The sequence below is a fragment of the Chelonoidis abingdonii genome, chromosome 9 (genome assembly GCF_003597395.2).
Source record: "Chelonoidis abingdonii isolate Lonesome George chromosome 9, CheloAbing_2.0, whole genome shotgun sequence".
In the NCBI taxonomy this organism is placed as follows: Eukaryota; Metazoa; Chordata; order Testudines; family Testudinidae; genus Chelonoidis; species Chelonoidis abingdonii.
In genome coordinates, this window is record NC_133777.1 from 43,320,314 (window position 1) to 43,337,960 (window position 17,647).

General features: G+C 54.3%; 1 protein-coding gene across 3 annotated transcripts in view; it reads right to left on the minus strand.

Annotated features, from left to right (window-relative positions):
* Nucleotides 1–17,179, minus strand: part of AP3B2 (adaptor related protein complex 3 subunit beta 2) — a 70,333-nt gene extending 53,154 nt beyond the window's left edge. The window contains exon 1 of one of the 3 annotated variants that reach the window (XM_075069460.1): nucleotides 17,023–17,179. In XM_075069460.1, the coding sequence (XP_074925561.1) occupies nucleotides 17,023–17,135 (113 nt within the window). In that variant the 5' untranslated portion in view covers nucleotides 17,136–17,179. Of the gene's footprint in view, nucleotides 1–2,408; nucleotides 3,185–17,022 lie in introns of those variants that run through there. The other 2 variants (XM_075069461.1, XM_075069458.1) reach the window with 2 other exon arrangements.
* Between the last annotated feature and the right edge of the window lie 468 nt (nucleotides 17,180–17,647).

A 17,647-nucleotide genomic window follows, 5' to 3' on the forward strand; every position in this document is an offset into this window, starting at 1 on the left:
CAACCATCTCTGCTATCATGCATAAGCCAAACCAAAATTTGCTGCTTGTTGCGCGTGCGTCTAACGCTTGGTTGCGGCATCCCAGTAACCCTCACGGACAGTAAAAAGACTGGACCGGGTCCAATGGCTTGCCGTGCTATGGCGGTACTGAAAGGGAGCATCCAGGGAACCAGGCGCGAACGCTGTCTGCCGTTGTTTTCCCAGAGGAAGGATAATGAGTGACGGACATTTACCCAGAACCACCCGCGACAATGATTTTTGCCCCATCAGCCACTGGGATCTCAACCCAGAATTCCAAGGGGCGAGGGAGACTGCGGGACCTATGGGATAGCTACAGAATAGCTACCCACAGTGCAATGCTCTAGAAATCGACACTAGCCTCGGACCATGGATGCACACTGCCGAATTAATGTGCTTAGTGTGGCCGCATGCACTCGACTTTATACAATCTGTTTTACAAAACCGGTTTATGTAAAATCGGAATAATCCCGTAGTGTAGACGTACCCTTTGTTAGCACACCTGAGGCTCCCTAAATGCATAGAAGTGACATAGGGACAAAACAGTCCAAGCCATTTCCAAAAGCAGCCCCAGAGTTTCCAGGGAATAGTACATGCCTCCGAGCTGGAGTGAACTCCCCCAGTGTGTTCTGAGGTTCGAGCCTCAAGACTTGCAGAGCAGGACCGGGGTGAGTCAGAGCTAAGTATGAGGAGGGTGAGATGGAGCTGGAAGGAGAGGATGAGAAGTCACACCTTCTAGCTAGGATGCACCTCCTCCCAAATGGAGTGGGGGCTCATTAACTATAAACACACGACAGATACTAGCTTGTCCAAAATGCAGCACCGCAGCATGGACAGGGGAGGCCCATGAAGCAACACAGGAGCCCTTGCCATGGCGCTCGGTAGGGGAGGAGCACCCAGCTCCCAGAGGGGCAGGAACAGAGGTATTAAGGACGGGAATGGAACAATTAGATCTGCAGGTGGGGCTGAGACAAGCCCCCAGAGCACAGAGAGACTTAGATCCAAGCGTCTCTAGAGCAGGCCAAACCAAAATCCTCCATCCAAACCTCCCATGCTGTGGGGTCATCTGATGAGACCCCAAACTTCGACTGAAGCTGGGACCACGCCACAGAATGTGAGGGTGAGCTGGACGCTTTCCTTTCTAATGCCCTATTCCCAGTCACCTGTTCTGTGCTCCAGGACTTAGAGGGACTTGTCCTGTCCCCAAGTGAGCAGATTTGAGGAAAGCTGGAGCTAAATCCCTCCCAACAAACAGCAAAACCACCATTTTGTGCTGCCAAGAGCCCTTACGTGGCTCCTCTGGGGCCAGGAGCTCAATGGCACGGAGCCCTCAGCGCAGGGGATTCACAACTCCAGCATGGAGCAAGGCACTCTGTATCGAGGTGCTGCTATAGTATCCTCGGTGTGCTCTCCTTCCCCTGTCCCCAGGGCCAGGCCCGGGTGAGCGAAGGACTCACAGGATGAGGCACCACTGCAGGAACATCAGGCAGACGAGGTGCAGCAGGCTTGGCACTCAACTGGCATGGAGTGGCCCTGCAGGGCTGCCCAAGGCGGGGGGTGGGAGGCAAGTGGGCCCTGAGGACGCAAGGTCAGGGCCGGATGAAGACAGACATAGAAAACAGATTCCACTGGGCCAGCTTCACCCACGCCCTCAAAGAAATGGGCTCTTTGGACAGCTCCATGGACACAGCAGTGTGGCACTCGGCCCTCAAGGCTCAGAGGTGCTTTACTGGCTGTCATTAAAGCTGTACCCTTGCCTGTCACCCCAGCATCCCAAGCTCCCCTCATAGGTAGCCATATGGCCCCCTGCAGCCCCTTGTGACTCCTCCCCACACCCCCATCACCCAGCAAGTGCCATCTGAAGCATGCTTGGCATTCACTGGAATGCAGGCCCTTGTGTCCCAGAGAGAGTCTGTCCCAGACATACACTCAGCAACTCCTATTACAGTCTGGTAGGGCCAGATCCCCCATGGGCCAAGCTGGGGACAGTGGAAGAGCTAGGCAGGGTGGAGGTTTGAAGGGAAGACCAAGGGGCTAGAGCTCTCCTAACATCACTCTGATTGGGTGAGTGATGGGGGCAGTGTTGTGAAGAACCCACTCCCCTTCTCCCTCCCTTTCAGTGCAGATCAGGGATTTGTGGGAGCAGGAAACCCACTCCTAGTTTGACAGTGGGGAGCCCAGGTGCAGTCTCTCTCTGGGAAGAAGCTCCTCCCATCTCATCCCACTCCTGCCACCATTCAGTTGAGCTCTTAAGAGGACCAGGTTACTAGCATTTTATTTCTAAGGAGAGGATGGTTCTGTGTCCTCCCATCCCTTCCTTGCCCCCCAAACTCACAAGCTAGGCTGGTCAGAAGGGAGTGAAGAGCCCCCCTCCACACCAGTGGCCCTACCGTAGTGGCTGTGTCTGGCTGTCACTGCTGCTGTTCTCTGGGGCAGCCACCTGCTCTGGCGACGTGAGCAGACGGAGCTCGTCAGCCTGCATAGCGTTGTACCAGACCTGCTGCCCTCCGTCAGGCGTCAGCACCGGGCTCTTGGCCTCTTCACCTGCCATCCCCTGCTGGAACCTCACCAGGTTCACCGCGCTGGCCGGCAGCTGCAGCAGCTTCTGCATCGAATTCATTGCAGCTGCAGAGGGGAGCAGGGGTCGGCGACAGGCAGAGAGAGGTGATGGCCCCTCAGCGACAGGGACGCTGATTCTTCTGCAGTCAGTGTGCCAGCCCTCAAAGGGTTAACCTGGCTCTGCCAAGCTCCCCCTGGCCAGCTCCCCAGTGAGGTTCCAGCACAGCTGGGTGGGCTTCCTGCCCCCTCTCTCACCAGCACCCCTCTGGATCCCCCAGGGTTGTTGTCTCTGATCCTGGATCCCAGATCCTGAGCTGGCGGGTGCAATTCAAGGCACAAGGAGGGAAGGCAGCGAGGAGCTGGGACTGGCTGCCTGTGAGGGGGGCACCCACATGGCTATGGGGGAGCAGCTGCTGGGCTCCTCGGAGGGCTTGGCTGACCCTGGCACAGCAGGCTGGGGAGGCTCCTCCTGCCCACACCACGCTGCCCCAACCGCCCCAGCCAGACGCTCAGCACAGCACAGCACAGCCACGTTTGCAGGTCAGCTGGCTCAGCTCTATGACTCAGCTCCCCTCCACTCCAAACTCCCCTCCGCCTGACAGCCCCCGCCCTCCTGTCCCTGGGCTGAAATCTGATGCTGCAGCAGCTGGCAGGCAGCTGAAGAGGAGCCCTTGCTCCTCGCCTGGGATTGCTGCACCTCCTGCTGGCCACACCCAAACTACCACTCAGAGTGAGCCAGCCCCACCAACCGCTCTGCCCCTGGGGAACCCCTCCCATCCCCTGCCCCACGGAGACATAGGGCAGACCCCAGATAAGTCCATGCTGGCTGCCAGTGCTCAGCACCTCCAAACATCAGGCCCAGAGTGTGACCGGACCTGCCATCTGTGGGCACCTGCAGGCTTCGAGCTCCCATCAACAGGGCACAGGCAGGACAGGGCTGCCAAGCATTCAGCTAGGTGCAGGGAGGGACTCACAGAGAGGGGTATCGAGGCTATCTAGAGTCATGCTACCAAGGGCTTCAGATGTTCTCTTTTAGGGGCCCAGAGGAGACTTTCATGGGGGCAGATCACCCCACATCTGCCACTGCAGGATTCCTACACATTTCCCTAAGGCCTCTGGTGCTAGCCATTGGCAGAGATGAGACACTGGGCTAGACAGACCTTGGTTCTGCTCCAGCCTAGCGATGCCACTGTGCCTACGCCACGGATGGAGGCAGCCCCCAGAGGATTTAACAGGGTCGCCCACTCCTGCCAGAAGATCTCATTCCAGGGGTCCAGAGAGTCGTTCCAGTCCCTGATCAGCTCTTCTGTAGGACAAGGAGGTCTGAACCACCCACTGGCCTTTAACCCTTCAGTGTCAGGGACACTGTGCTTGGCTAAGGACCCAGACACGATCTCACCAGAGCTGGGGGGAGCCTGTGGAGTGGGCCACAGCAACATCCCCTGCACAGAGAACTGAATTTCAGACACTAAGCCAACAGAGAGTTGCCTCCTCAGGAGTTTCCTCAGAGCAGGAACCCCTTGCTGCAGGCTCAGAGCCGTCCAAGACCAGGCAGGAAATTCACTGTTCTCATTTTCCATTCAATTCAGCAGGGGCAGGCTGGGGTCATGGGGAGTGATTCCCGCTCCCCACGCTGTGCATGAGGGCCCAGATGGAAGGGCCACGAGGCAGGTGGGCGCAGCACTGGGACAGGAGGAAGCCATGGAGCCAGTCTGGGAGGAGGGAACGGGGCAGGGAAGGAGCCAGCTGCAGTGAGGTTCCCAGGTGCTGGCTAGAGGGAAAGGCTGGTAGGTGAGAGAGGGCTAAGAGAAGGAGTGAGAGAGGACAGTCCCACGCTCATGGGGCCTCCAGCAGGCGTTAACCCCCTCCAGGACACCCCTGAGCAAGGACCAGTCACGGACCCATGGCCCTGACCCATGCAGTGCTCTCCTGGTGCAGCACCGCCAGCACCACACAGGGACAGAGCTGTTCACACAGGCATCACGGCAGCCAGCACTGCAGATGAGTCACCAGGCTGGGGTCTGCGACAGCCAGCGCATCATGCTGCATCACACTGGGCTGCAGCACAGACACGGGGAGCTGAGCTGACATATAGGCACTCGATGCCCCCGGATCCAGGCAGCCTGGACTCATCACCTGCCTGGGGAAGATGTCACAGCCTCTGGAGCTGGATGTGCTCCAGACACCAGATGAGGGGAGGGACAGAGGGGCAAGAGCCCCACTTAGGGTATGTCTACATCACGGGATTATTCCAATTTTACATAAACCGATTTTGTAAAACAGATTGTATAAAGTCAACTGCACACGGCCACACTAAGCACATTAATTCGGTGGTGTGCCTCCATGTACTGAGGCTAGCATCAATTTCCGGAGCGTTGCACTGTGGGTAGCTATCCCGTAGCTATCCCATAGTTCCCGCAGTCTCCCCCGCCCACTGGAATTCTGGGTTGAGATCCCAATGCACGATGATGCAAAAATAGTGTCACGGGTGATTCTGGGTAAATGTCGTCACTCATTCCTTCCTCCGTGAAAGCAATGGCAGATAATCATTTCGTGCCCTTTTTCCCTGGATTGGTCTGGCAGACGCCATAGCATGGCAACCATGGAGCCCGTTTTGCCTTTTGTCACTGTCACCGTATGTGTACTGGATGCCGCTGACAGAGGCGGTACTGCAGAGCTACACAGCAGCATTCATTTGCCTTTGCAAGATAGCAGAGATGGTTATCAGTTGTTCTGTACTGGCTGCCATGCCATTGTAAATTGGCTATGAGATGACCATTATCAGTTGTTCTGTACTGTCTACTACTGTCATGGGTGCTCCTGGTTGAGGTCAGCTGGGGGCACAAAGACAAAAATGGGAATGATCCCCCGGGTCATTCCCTCCTTTATGTTGTATCTAAAAATATAGAGTCAGTCCTGCCTAGAATATAGGGCAAGTGTGCTAGAGAACCAGTGTACTAGAGAGCACAGCTGCTCCGTGTCAGATCCTGCAGAAATGATGAGCTGCATGCCATTCCAGGGGGTGCCCCTGCAACAACCCCACCTGCTGCTTCCCTGCTCCCCCAACCTTCCTGGGCTACCGTTGCAGTGTCCCCCCCATTTGTGTAATAAAGAATGCAGGAATAAGAAACAGTGACTTGTTAGTGAGATAAAATGAGGGAGAGGCAGCCTCCAGCTGCTATGATAGTCCAGGCAGGATATTAAACGGTGCGGGGGAGAGGAGCCCAGCATCCCATTGCTATGATAGTCCAGGCAGTACAGAATCTTTTCTTTTCACAGTAAAGGGAGGGGGCTGATGGAGCTCAGCCCCCAGTTGCTATGATGAAGACAGTTACCAGCCGTTCTGTACTATCTACTTGGAAGGACCAGGAATCATTCCTATTTTTACCCAGGTGCCCCCGGCCGACCTCACCTGAGGCCAGCCAGGAGCACTCACGGGCTGATGATGACGACAGATAGCAGTCATATTGTACTGTCTGCCACCGGGGAGGGGAGGGGAGAGGTTGCGGCTGTTCAGTGTCACAGCATCGCGTCTACCAGCAGCATTCAGTAGACATAGTGTGACATATAAAAGAGTCAAGAAACTATTTTTTCCCCCTCTTCTTTCACGGGGAGAGGGGGGGGTAAATTGACGAGCTATACCCTGAACCATCTTGGACAATGTGTTTGACCCTACAGGCATTTGGAGCTCAGCCAATAATGCAAATGCTTTTCGGAGACTGCTGCGGACTGTGGGATAGCTGGAGTCCTCAGTACCCCCTCCCTCCCTCCCTGAGTGTCCATTTGATTCTTTGGCTTTCCATTACGCTTGTCATGAAGCACTATGCTGAGTCCCTGCTGTGGCCTCTGTCTGGAGATTTGTTTCAAATGCTTTGGCATTTCGTCTTCTGTAATGGAGCTCTGATAGAAAAGATTTGGCCCCACATACAGCGATTGGATCCAGTATCTCCTGTACGGTCCATGCTGGAGCTCTTTTTGGATTTGGGACTGCATCGCCACCCGTGAACAGGAAAGAATATTCAAAAGTTGCGGGCTTTCCTGTCTACTGGCAGGCAAGTCCGAGTCAGATGCTGTCCAGAGCGGTCACAGTGCAACTGTGGAATAATCCGCCCAGTACCAATACCACAGATTTGCAGCCACACTAACCCTAATCTGATATGGTAAAACCGATTTCAGCACTACTCCTCTCGTCGGGGAGGAGTATAGAAACCAGTTTAAAGAGCCCTTTATATCAATATAAAGGGCCTCGTTGTGTGGACGGGTGCAGCGTTAAATTGGTTTAACGCTGCTAAAATCGGTATAAACGTGTAGTGTAGACCAGGCCTAAGACACCAGTTGGGTTGGTTCTGTTGGGGGTAATGGGGAGGGAACAGTACCATCTAGTGGCCACTGTTCATGTTCGCCTACCCCCTTGTTCGTGTCTGTAACTCTGTTTGCATTCCAGTAGCACCTGCAGTGCCCCATTGCGCTGGGCTTGGGACAGACACGTGTATTAAGAGGCAGTAGCTGCCCCTATATTTACAATATAAATAAGACACAGAAAGCATCACTAGCCCCGTTTTATGGATGGGGGGCTGAGGGATTTGCCCCAGTCACACAGGGAGTCTATGGCAGAGTCAGGCCCAGAACCTAGTTCCTGAATCCCAGCCCAGCATCTCAACCAGAAGCCCATCTTCCCTCTGCCATGCAATTCCTATGCCTCCCTGCCCCCAGTCCAGAATTTTGCACTAAGCTGTTAAATTCCAAATGTGGATGGGTGTTCAGAGAGGACTGTGATCTCACACCAGGTTTACCCTGTGGAAGCATCATTGGGCACATGATGGGAGGAGCAGACCCCAAGTGTTTCGCTGAAGCCAGAGCCCCACAGACGGTTGATCTCCTTCCCAGGCTGCCATGTCCACTCTGTACACACAGCACCACAGCAAATGCTGCTGAGCCAGGCCAGGCCAACTCGTCTAGACTCCTCCTTAGGCCACCGGGCCATTGAGTGCGGGATCTGAGCTGTCCTGACACCAGGATAGATGGCGCTCCCAGTACCTTTGGGCTGCTATCAGAATGTTCCCAGTGAAATCCTACCTGCCTTCAGGTTCACGTTACTCACAAAGAGCAGGGAAGGAAAAGTTCAGAGATAATGTCAGATGGGGAAACTGAGGAAAGGGGAGCCAAATTCGGTGACAGATGTCAGCTTCACAGTGCTGGAGAAGGAAATCCTCAGGGCAGGTACAGCCCCTGCCCCCGTCCCCTGTTCTGTAGGGAGCCCGCTACTAGGGGCGAGATGGGCACTCAGTCTCCATGGCCAGGCCAGTCTTTGGTCCCCATCAGGGCTGCCAGCAAGTAGCTCCTCGACTCAGGTGCCAATCAGGGGGGTGGTTGGTGTGGGGGATACCCACCCACCTGGTAGTTCCTGGGCCCAACCCTGTGAGTGGAATCCCCACTGGAGTCAGTGTGGGGGTGGCGCTGGGAGCATTTACAAGCTCACTCTGAGCCCTTGGCTAGTTTGGCTTCTGTCTCTGAGCACTGAGGATTCCCGCAGATCCACGAAGTCCAGGCCCTGTGGGACAGGCCGCTTGATAGTGTTGCTGGACAGTGGGGAGCTGTGTAGATCCCAGCAATGCTCTGCACAAGGGTTAATCCTGGGCCTGCACCAAGTGGCTGCAGCCATCCTGCTGTAAGGCTAGCGAGCAGACGACACTTTTAGCCCTCCACACTCCTCTGGAGCGTTACTGGGATCTTTGCTATTCTCCTGAGAGAGAGAGAGAGAGTGTGTGCGCGTCTCTCTCTCTCTCTCTGCCATTCCACCCACCTCACGGGGGGAGGGATAGCTCAGTGGTTTGAGCATTGGTCTGCTAAACCCAGCGTTGTGAGTTCAATCCTTGAGGGGGCCATTTATGGATTTGTGGCAAAAATCTATCTGGGGATTGGTCCTGCCTTGAGCAGAGGGTTGGACTAGATGACCTCCTGAGGTCCCTTCCAATCCTGACATTCTATGAACACAGCTTCCAGGGGGCCCCCTGCCTCACGAATAGCTCCCATCCCTGCCAACAGAGCCCCTGGTGCAGCAGCAGTGTGAAAGTGACAGGATTCTTGTGTGGAGCTGTTTGGGAACAAGGGCAGGACTGGAGTAGCAGGGGGGTGTGGGTCAGGATTGAGGGACACTGGGAGCTGGTCCAGCTCCTGCCTGCACCTTGCCTAGCTCTCTCCACGCTCCCAGCCCCTACATTTATCCTGACGTTTCTCCCAGAGCCCTGGGCAGGGCGAGCTCCCATCTGGGAGAAGGGCCTGGAACATGCAGAGCCTGCTTTCCTAGCGATACAGGAGATCCCGTGTCCTCCTGGGGCTGGTGCACCTGTTAGAAGACATGCAGGATTTGGGAACGAGACTCAGTGGGAGCAGGAGGCTGTGACTGTTTTGGGGAGAGACCCATGTTCCCAGCTGAGCCTCAGCTCAGCTGTGATGGTGTGGGCCTGGGGCCTGAACCATCCTTGTGACAGAGGCCCACCAACCATCTCTCCAGGCCTGGAAGTGATGCTGGGCTGAGTTGCCTTGCCACAGTCCCAGTGCAGGGGGTGCTGGAGAGCACCTGGCTCTAGATCTGACGGGCAGCAGGGATGAGTGAGTGGGGGGAGGGGTATGGGGGGCATCATACCCCCGATAGGAGTCTTGGGCTCAGACAGGCATGGGGCAGAGCACAGACCCCACCGTACCTTCCCTCCGCTGTGGGCAGCCTGGCAACATGGCTCATTTACAGCCCCAGCAGCTCTGCACAGACCCTGGGGGTGACAGCCTGGAGGGGCTGTCCCGGGCCCCTCATGCTGCGGTTGCTTCATTATTCCCACCCCCTGCAATGCTTGCAGGCCAGTGGCCACAGCAAGAAGACCCAGGCATTGGTTCTGGGTTCACAGGCCTCTCCTGGCTGGACTGTCACCAGGAGTGTCTGACTCCCACAGAGCCATTCAAAATAGTCTGCCCAAGCAAGCATGCCCAGCAGGCGTGGTAGTCACTGAGAGGGCGGGGGCACAAAGCCCACCACAGAGAGCCCAGCAAAACAGGTCCAGAGCAGCTCCCTGGGGGACCTGTGTGAAACAGGCCTGGGGACCACAAGAGGCATCAATCTACACCCTGCTTGGCAGCCTCCGGGCTCAGATTTCCCCTCTCCTCGCTCAGATCGAGGCCTATCGGTGAGTGCGGCGGGCAGGAGCTCGACAGTGACTGCCCAGCTGCACAGGCTTGGAGGATCCATCATTTCAGCCTCCCCAGTGCCACTTCCTCTAGCCCATTCCACCTGCGTTGAGACTCTCTGGGAGCCCACATGCCACCCCCAGCCTCACTGAGGCACCTGGCAGCCTTCGATTGCATTCTACAATGACCAGACAAGCTCTAGCCTTGTGGTGGGGTTTGGACCCCTGCAGGCATCTGATTTGCAGAGACTCCCATGGGAACTGGCAAAGGCCTTCTGAAGCCCCAAAACCTTGCACAGAGCCATGGACATTGGTCAGGTCCCTGCCTGCAAGCCTGAAAAGCTGGCAGAGAAGCTTGGGCAGAACTCCGCTGCTCCATGGTATGTGGGGGAAAGAGCTGTCCCCAACCTCTCAGAGGATGGCAAGTGACTCCTTGAAGTGCACTGGGGCTGAGTGAGGCTGGGACCCAACAGCCTGTCCCAGCTGTAGCTACCAGATGCACTTCAAGGACAGCCCTACGTACAGTGCATAGGAGTGGTCTAGCTGGAAGAGAAAGGCATGGATGCTTTCCCATACCGGATGCAAATACAACCCAGCTGTGTGATTCAAATGGCAGAGTGATGCAGCCCTAGCCCTGAGTCCTCCTCATACCCACATTACCCAGCAGAACTGCCAGCTAACATGTAAAACCCAAACCCCAACCCAGAACAGCCTTGCACATGCAGGAGGCAAAGGCAGCAGGAAGCTCTGGTGGAAGCATGGTAACTAGCAGGCAGCCAGGATCCTGCTCCTCCAATCCCCTCTATCCCCTTTCATCCCAGGAGATTCCAATAAGTTGCTTTACACAGAGATCATTTCACCCACCACTGCAATGCAGCCACCTCTGGGATAGAATGCAGCTGCTGTTATAGAGCACCCAGCTACGCTGCACAACAGTTTAGGACAGGAAGTGAAGAACACCACTATGTACAGCTGGGACTGCAGGGGGAGTTAGCAGCTGGAAAACATAGTGAAGAGTGGCATAGCAGCATGAGTGGGTAGGATCTCAGTTTTACATCTCACCCAAGAGATGGCACCTCCAGCAGCACGGTGCCTTCCAGCTATTAACATCAGTGCTCTGCTGCTGGGGAAACAGCACCTCCTGCTGAATCATCAGCACCAGATCTGTCCCAACTGGCACTGACAGAGTGCTGCTGTCCAGCCATTTCACACCAGCTGGCTGCAGACAGGCAGCTGCTGACAGATGGCAGGCGAGTGGTGGGTCAGCAACGTCCCCGCAGCAGGTTACACACCTCAGAGAGGAAGAGATTGGGCAGATGAGGCAGTCCCACCCCAGCACTAGGCCGCAGCGGGATCAGGAGCTCAGCTTCCATCTGAGCAGGCATCTGTCAGAAGTCAAATCTGTGCCTACACCACCCAGGCTGCAGTAAGGAGTGAGCTGTCCAATGTACTGGAGCCATTCCCTCCAGCAGGGCTGGGGAGGACTGATGGATCCATGCCCAGGGATGGGATTGAGTCAATCCTAGTAGAGTGCTCTTTCCACTGCAGAGATCAGGGCAATCAGAGGGAGGCGCACAAGTTCATTCAGGCCAGGTGCCAGCCTGTAAGAATCCCCAGCAACGCTAAGGAACCTGTCCTCTGCTCTCCATACAAGTCTCCCATAGAGAACAGAGTCAAGTTCCAGGTCTCAATCCTGATCTTCTAGACATGCTGGTTCCAGGCCACTGAGTGGTCTGAAGACCCTCTAATGCTCTAGGACTGTGGATTGTGATCAACATCTCTGGCACCATGGAGCTTGCTCCAATAACTCTGTGCAGGAGACAGATCTTCTCAGGGGGCCAGTCTCAGATCGCAGACCGACCTCCCCCAGGAACCAGGGGCCATCCCAAACCTCCCAGCCGCACTCCAAGTGCAAAGCACAGTTCTGCCTTCTCTAACTCAACACTGAGCAACATGGACACAAAACCAAAACCCTACCAAAACAAACCACTCCGCTGCACATACAGCCCTCTCCCTGGGGAAAGGATGAGAAAGTACAAACCCCTCATGACAGATGTCTGTCCAGCTGTTCAGTGCTCAAGTGGAAGGTGCTCAGATACCACGGTGACAAGACAGTGTAAGCACCCATCTGGATTGCAAGCAGGGGAGTTGCAAAGAAAAACGGGGTTTCTCCATGGGAAGGAGAGAATTCCACATCCTGAATCTCATGTGGAAACTTAAGACCTGGTTCTCTGATGGGGATTCCCATCTACGCTCTGCCCCTAATCAATGGTGCCTCACTTATAAACGGCAACATACGCCCAGCCCATGGTGAGCTGCCTGCCTGAGGAGAAGGTTTGTCAGAAGCTAACGCTGAGCCAATGCTGACGGTACCTGAGCTATCAGGAGCAAACTACAGAGCATTAGAAGCAGCCAGACCAGCTGAGCTAAGTCAAGGTGAGCAGAGGCAGCAGGGAGCAGCCTCCCCCAAGGATTTGGGACATGTAACTAATGGAGATCGTTGGCCTCCAAAAGGGCAGAGATGGACCTTTGGGTGCGTCCCATTACTTATTCTAGGGAGCAAGATGAGAAGCAGAAGCACTGCTCTCCCTCCAATGAGAAAATGAACAGCTGGTGGCGGGACAGCCACCTTCTCAGTTACAAGGAGCACTGGCTGCATCAAATCAGATACATTCCCAGACAAAAGGCCTCGCCCAGTTAACTCTGCCCCAGTACTGCCACCCCCTGGCCTGAGACAAACATCCCCCTTTGGCATTAGCAGTGAGCCACATTCACCCATTCCCCTTCCATACTATGGTATGCACCACACACTCACTGCACAGGCTGCCTGGCATTCTACACAGACCACCTCCCATTGACATGTCTTCTTCCAGTGCCCAGGCAGTCTCTTGCCTCCTGCCCTGCATACAGGCAGACTCCTCTAGGCCCCCCTGCCTCCAGCCAGAGGCAGACTGAGGATGGCTCTGTGCATCTGAGTTCCACGCTCTCACCCCAAAGCCCGGGACTTATATTTAATTCCACAACAAGGGTGTCCAGTCGTGTCGATCCTGGCTCCTCTTTCTAACCTGGACATCTCACAACTCCACCCATAACTGCAGTGAGTTCTATTGGAGCTCACCATACTAAACCTAGAAGAATATACCCCAAAATCCTATCACTCACCACTAAAATGCAGCCACGTCTAGAGCAGGAAACAGGAGCTGAACATCCCAGGAAAGTTCAGGGCAGGAAGCAAAGAGCACTGTCCTGTCCAAGTGATGCTGCCAAGGGAGGCAGAATGTAATCCCCTCCACTGGAATCTGACAGAACCCAGGGATCAACACTCCCATCCTAGAACCCACAATTTAAAAACCACAGGTGCTCCCGGCCTGTGTTTAACAGCTAATCCCAAAAGGGGCACCTCCAGCACCCCTGCCATTTGACTGCAGCACTGACTCACAAGGAAGATTGCCGCCTCCTGAGTCACCAGCAAGACTGTAAGTGGCACCCAGATTGTCCCCTCGCAAGTTTCCTGTCCTGACACAGCCCCAGTCATCTTCCAAGATCTGACACAAGACAATCAGGGATGATAAAACTCCAGCTGCACCTTTGTGTTGTGAGAAGTGTAATGGCTCAGCACTTCATTTTCATTTACACACACACACACACACACACACACACACACACACACACACACACATCCACCCACCTGCTTTTGAGGGCTAGTCTGTCACTCCGGGCTACCAGTAAATAAGGAAATAAAATCAAGATCTGTGTTAAAACAACACTGGAAAGATCAGAACTAGCAGTGGGCTAGTGCTGGTGAGTTCGGCCGAGAATCCATTGCTCTCATTCCTGGTGGGTTTTTAAGGTGAGCTGCTGTATCTTCTAGTTTGGACAGGGTGAAATCCAGCCCCATGCAGAGGCACCCAGTAGAGCCCGGGATTCTATTCTTCTGCACAGGGGAGAAATCCATCTTTGAATCCAACCCACGGTGCCGTTAGTTGGCTTACTAACCAGCTGCTACCAACATTTCACTCCATTTAAAAATAAAATAATCTACCCTTTAGATCAGCCTGGCATCATTTTAACCATTGGCCTGAGGTAACATTTTTTGATGAAGGGAAAAATCTCCTTAGTTTTTCCATTCTCCCAAATCATGGTGAAGAACAGAGAGGAAGGATGGCTCAGTGGTTAGGGTGCCAGCCTAGAACCTACACACAATTCCTGGCTCCACACAGGCTTCTTGTGTGACCAAGACAAGTCCCAGATCCCCAAAGGGATTTAGGAGCCTCACTCCCATTGAAGTTCATCTGGCCCTTAGTCTCTCTGGGTCACGGGATAACAGCTCTTCTCTCCCTCACAGGGACGTGGTGAGACTAACTACAGCCAGGCCTGAGGTTCTCTGATCCTAAGGAATGGGGATCATAAAAATACCCAAGACAGCGCTGATTTCGTGCCTGGGCTAGTGAACATTTGCAGTGTTTTCCAAAGCTGCCCTACATTATTAATGGCAAAGGATTTTTCACATCTCATTTGTCTCCCCTCACTTCTTCCATGTGTTAAGTCTGGGTTTCACTGAGAGGCCCCAATCCTATTGTAGCGCACAGGAATAAGGCAGTATCCCTTTAAATAGTTTGTGAGCCCTCTAGCAGCCTGCGCCATGCTCTAGGTTTTAGAAGCCACCAGGCGGCCGTCAGAGCAGCAGGGTGTGTGTAGCTAAGCTGGGCATGTCTGTGTAAACTTAGTCACATGATTGGTTGAGACCCAGCTGTGACTGGGTGGTTCCTGCAACAACATGCACAATCAGATCTGCCTGAGCAGACCCTGGTGCCCGTTCAGAGCCCAGTAGCCATGCAGGAATCTGCATGGATGGATTCAACAGCAGAATTGCAGCCTGAGCTAATTTCACTTCTTGGTTTAATGTCTCACTGCGGGCTGTGCCGTTTGAGTTCCCAACACTGCCCGGGAAGGTTTGAGTAATAAACAAGCAAACAGCTGTTTAGAAAGTCTCTGACCATGCTTCTCTATTCACTGGTGTTGGGATCTGTAAACCCCTTTAACTAAAGGGATCCTTTGGCTGCTGGGGCCCCAGACATCCACTCACCCACTTCAAGTACTGCATGACACGCTGTATGGGCCCTACTGCTCTCTCTCTCTCACTCATACCAATTTGACATCAGTGTAAGTGTGCCCCTGACTTTAATAGAGCTCCTCCCAATTTATACCAGTCTATAAGGGAGAAGGGTAGGGGCCCAAACATCCATGCTCACATTCCCTGCGGTTTGCTAGTCACAGCAGGACCCATCTTCGCTCCAACAGCTGTTACCTTAGGGGCCTCTCTGCAGCTTTCTGCAATCTGCATCTGGGTCATATTGCGGCTTTAAGGCCCCGTGTACAGTGGGAATCCCAGTAGGAATTCTGGCTGATTCAGCCCTTGATGCAGTACATAAGAATACCTCTCCTTTGGCAGGCCAGATTTCTATCACAATCCTTCTTTGTCCCACTGGCACCTTCCCCTCTTCCCCAGGCAGACAGCCAGATTCCAATCTTAGCCATAGCAGCAGAAATCCAATCCCTCCAGCAAAGCCAGTGGAGTTAATCCAGATTTACAGTAAGATGAGACTCAGGCCTCTAGTCTTTTCTCATGGGGTCATTTCAAAGGGTTTCACTGGATCCCTATACAGATCCAGTACACAGGGAATGGCCCCCGGAGCCACTAACAGTATAACGTACCCAATAACAACCCTATCTGTAGGAATTCTAGATTGGAGATGATGCCTCAGATATGGGCAGCAATCTACAAACAGCCTTTACTTGCCAATATTGCTTTCCTAGGGATGTGCCATTGCAAAGCACTATGATAAAGGCGTGTGTGTGCTGCAATGACTAGACACCAGAGGGGTAGATAAGGGCATCCTGACACCTGAAGGTTTGAGTTTCATTCCTTGTTCAGAGTAGCATTTCTAGTTTGCTTCTCAGCACAGATTGTTCTTACCTTCTAACCCTAGCTACAGGCAGCCCTATGAGCCCACATGCATGTGAATGAATAGATTGCACAGGAACGTCTAACACAGTTGGGGTGAAATCCTGGCTCCACTGCAGTCAGTGACAGTTTTGCCTTTGACTTCCGTGTGGCCCAGATTTCCCCCTAGAAGTTCAAAGTCATGTCACATAAACTAGATTTGCAATAAAGCCTTGCAATTTCTCTCCATCTCATGAGATATTGGTGGTCTCCAGTTACGGCAGCACACAAGCAGGCATACCATATGCACGGTTCTTTAGATTTCAGAGAAAACCTCAGCTTGCAGGCAGAATTCATTTATAAAGGTGAGTGAGTGTCTTCCCACCAGCGCCCAGCAGTGTATTTTCTCATCTCATCATGCTCCCAACAGCATACAGGGGGCCCTGACTGTGTCCTTGCATGACACTGCAAAGTGCACTTTGGGTTGGTGAAAGGCCATGAAATATGCTTATGGCTTAACACAGTTTCAGATCGGGGCAGGATGGGTTCTCCTTTCATTTGAGACTTGGCCAGTAAATTCAGCTCCCTGGGCCTTAAATATGCCACTTGAAACCAGTGCAGCAAAGATGGGTTGTTTGGCCATTGTAAGAAAAATACTCCATATGGAGGGCTATAGGAATCCAGCTTCCACCTGCATGCAAAGATTTGCTGCTGATGCTAGTCTGCAGGGCTAGATCTATAGATTCACTGTGCGTCTATAGAAGACAGTACACAGGGGAAATCTGAGCCAGGAACCTGAGTGTCTCCCTGCCCCCAGCATCCCCCCAGGAGTCCTTCTGCTGTAGGTTTAGCCACAAAGCATCTCAGACAAACATCATCTGGAAGCTGAGAACAAACACACCCCAGGTAGGATCACATGCTTAGCAGAAGGTGGCTGGGAATCTTTTAAAATTTATTTTAATTTTCACCCTGCTCTTAGGCTTCAGCCAAAGCCTCCCTGAAATCAGGCACCCCACCCTAGGGACTAGAGACAATCCAGGCGCCCCCTTTATACCCCAGACTCCTCCGAGGGGGAGCTACAGGCATCAGCCACTGCAATGGCCGCCCCCACAGGCCCCTCCTGGCTGGTGCTTTTCTCAGGGTAAACAAATGCTGCCCCAAATGGGGGGAAACAAGGGACAGTGCATCCATGATCCAATAGCCCACGCCCTGGGAATCAGGGCAGAGGATGGCCCGAGCTGGTCCTTCCAGGCCCCCCGCAGCCTGGGCACCGGCACCCCCCCCCCCCCCGACCCTGCCCAGTCTAGCCGCCCCCCGCCTCACCGTTTGTAATCCGAGGAGAAGATGCCGCCGCTGGCCGGATCGTGGCCGTACTCCGGCTCCCCCAGGCTGGAGGAGCCCCCTTTCTCCTCGCTGTAGGCTGGGCTGGCCGACATGGCTGGGAGCAGGGGGTTCGACTAGGGGAAGGCGATGCTGAGCCTCTTAAAGCCACAGGCGCCTGCAAATCAGGGATGCGCTGGGGTGGAGGTTGCAGCAGGGATGGATGCTGCAGCTGATGGCAGCATCATGTGGCCGCAGCCTGCGTAAGCTGGGAAACCCCAACCCCCACCTGGCCGGGAGAGGCAGAGTGGGAGGGGGAGCCTCCTCTTAAAGAGGCAGGAGGCGGCTGGTGCTGGGCTGCTGTCCAGAACAAGATGGGGGATGCAAGGGCAGGGCAGATGGGGCAGAGGGACTCAGGGCAGGGGACTGTAGAAAGGCTCCAGGGGGAGCTGCAGGATCAGAGCCATCCTCACCTCCTGGAGGGACCCAGTGTCTTCTCCCATGGGGTAACCCCTTTGGAAGCGGCCAGATCAGAGGATCAGGCTAGGCCCTTCTCCGACACATGGGCTGGACACAAGTTTTCCAGCCAAGTTTCTTTTCCCAGTGAAAAATGGAGCTTTTGCCCCAA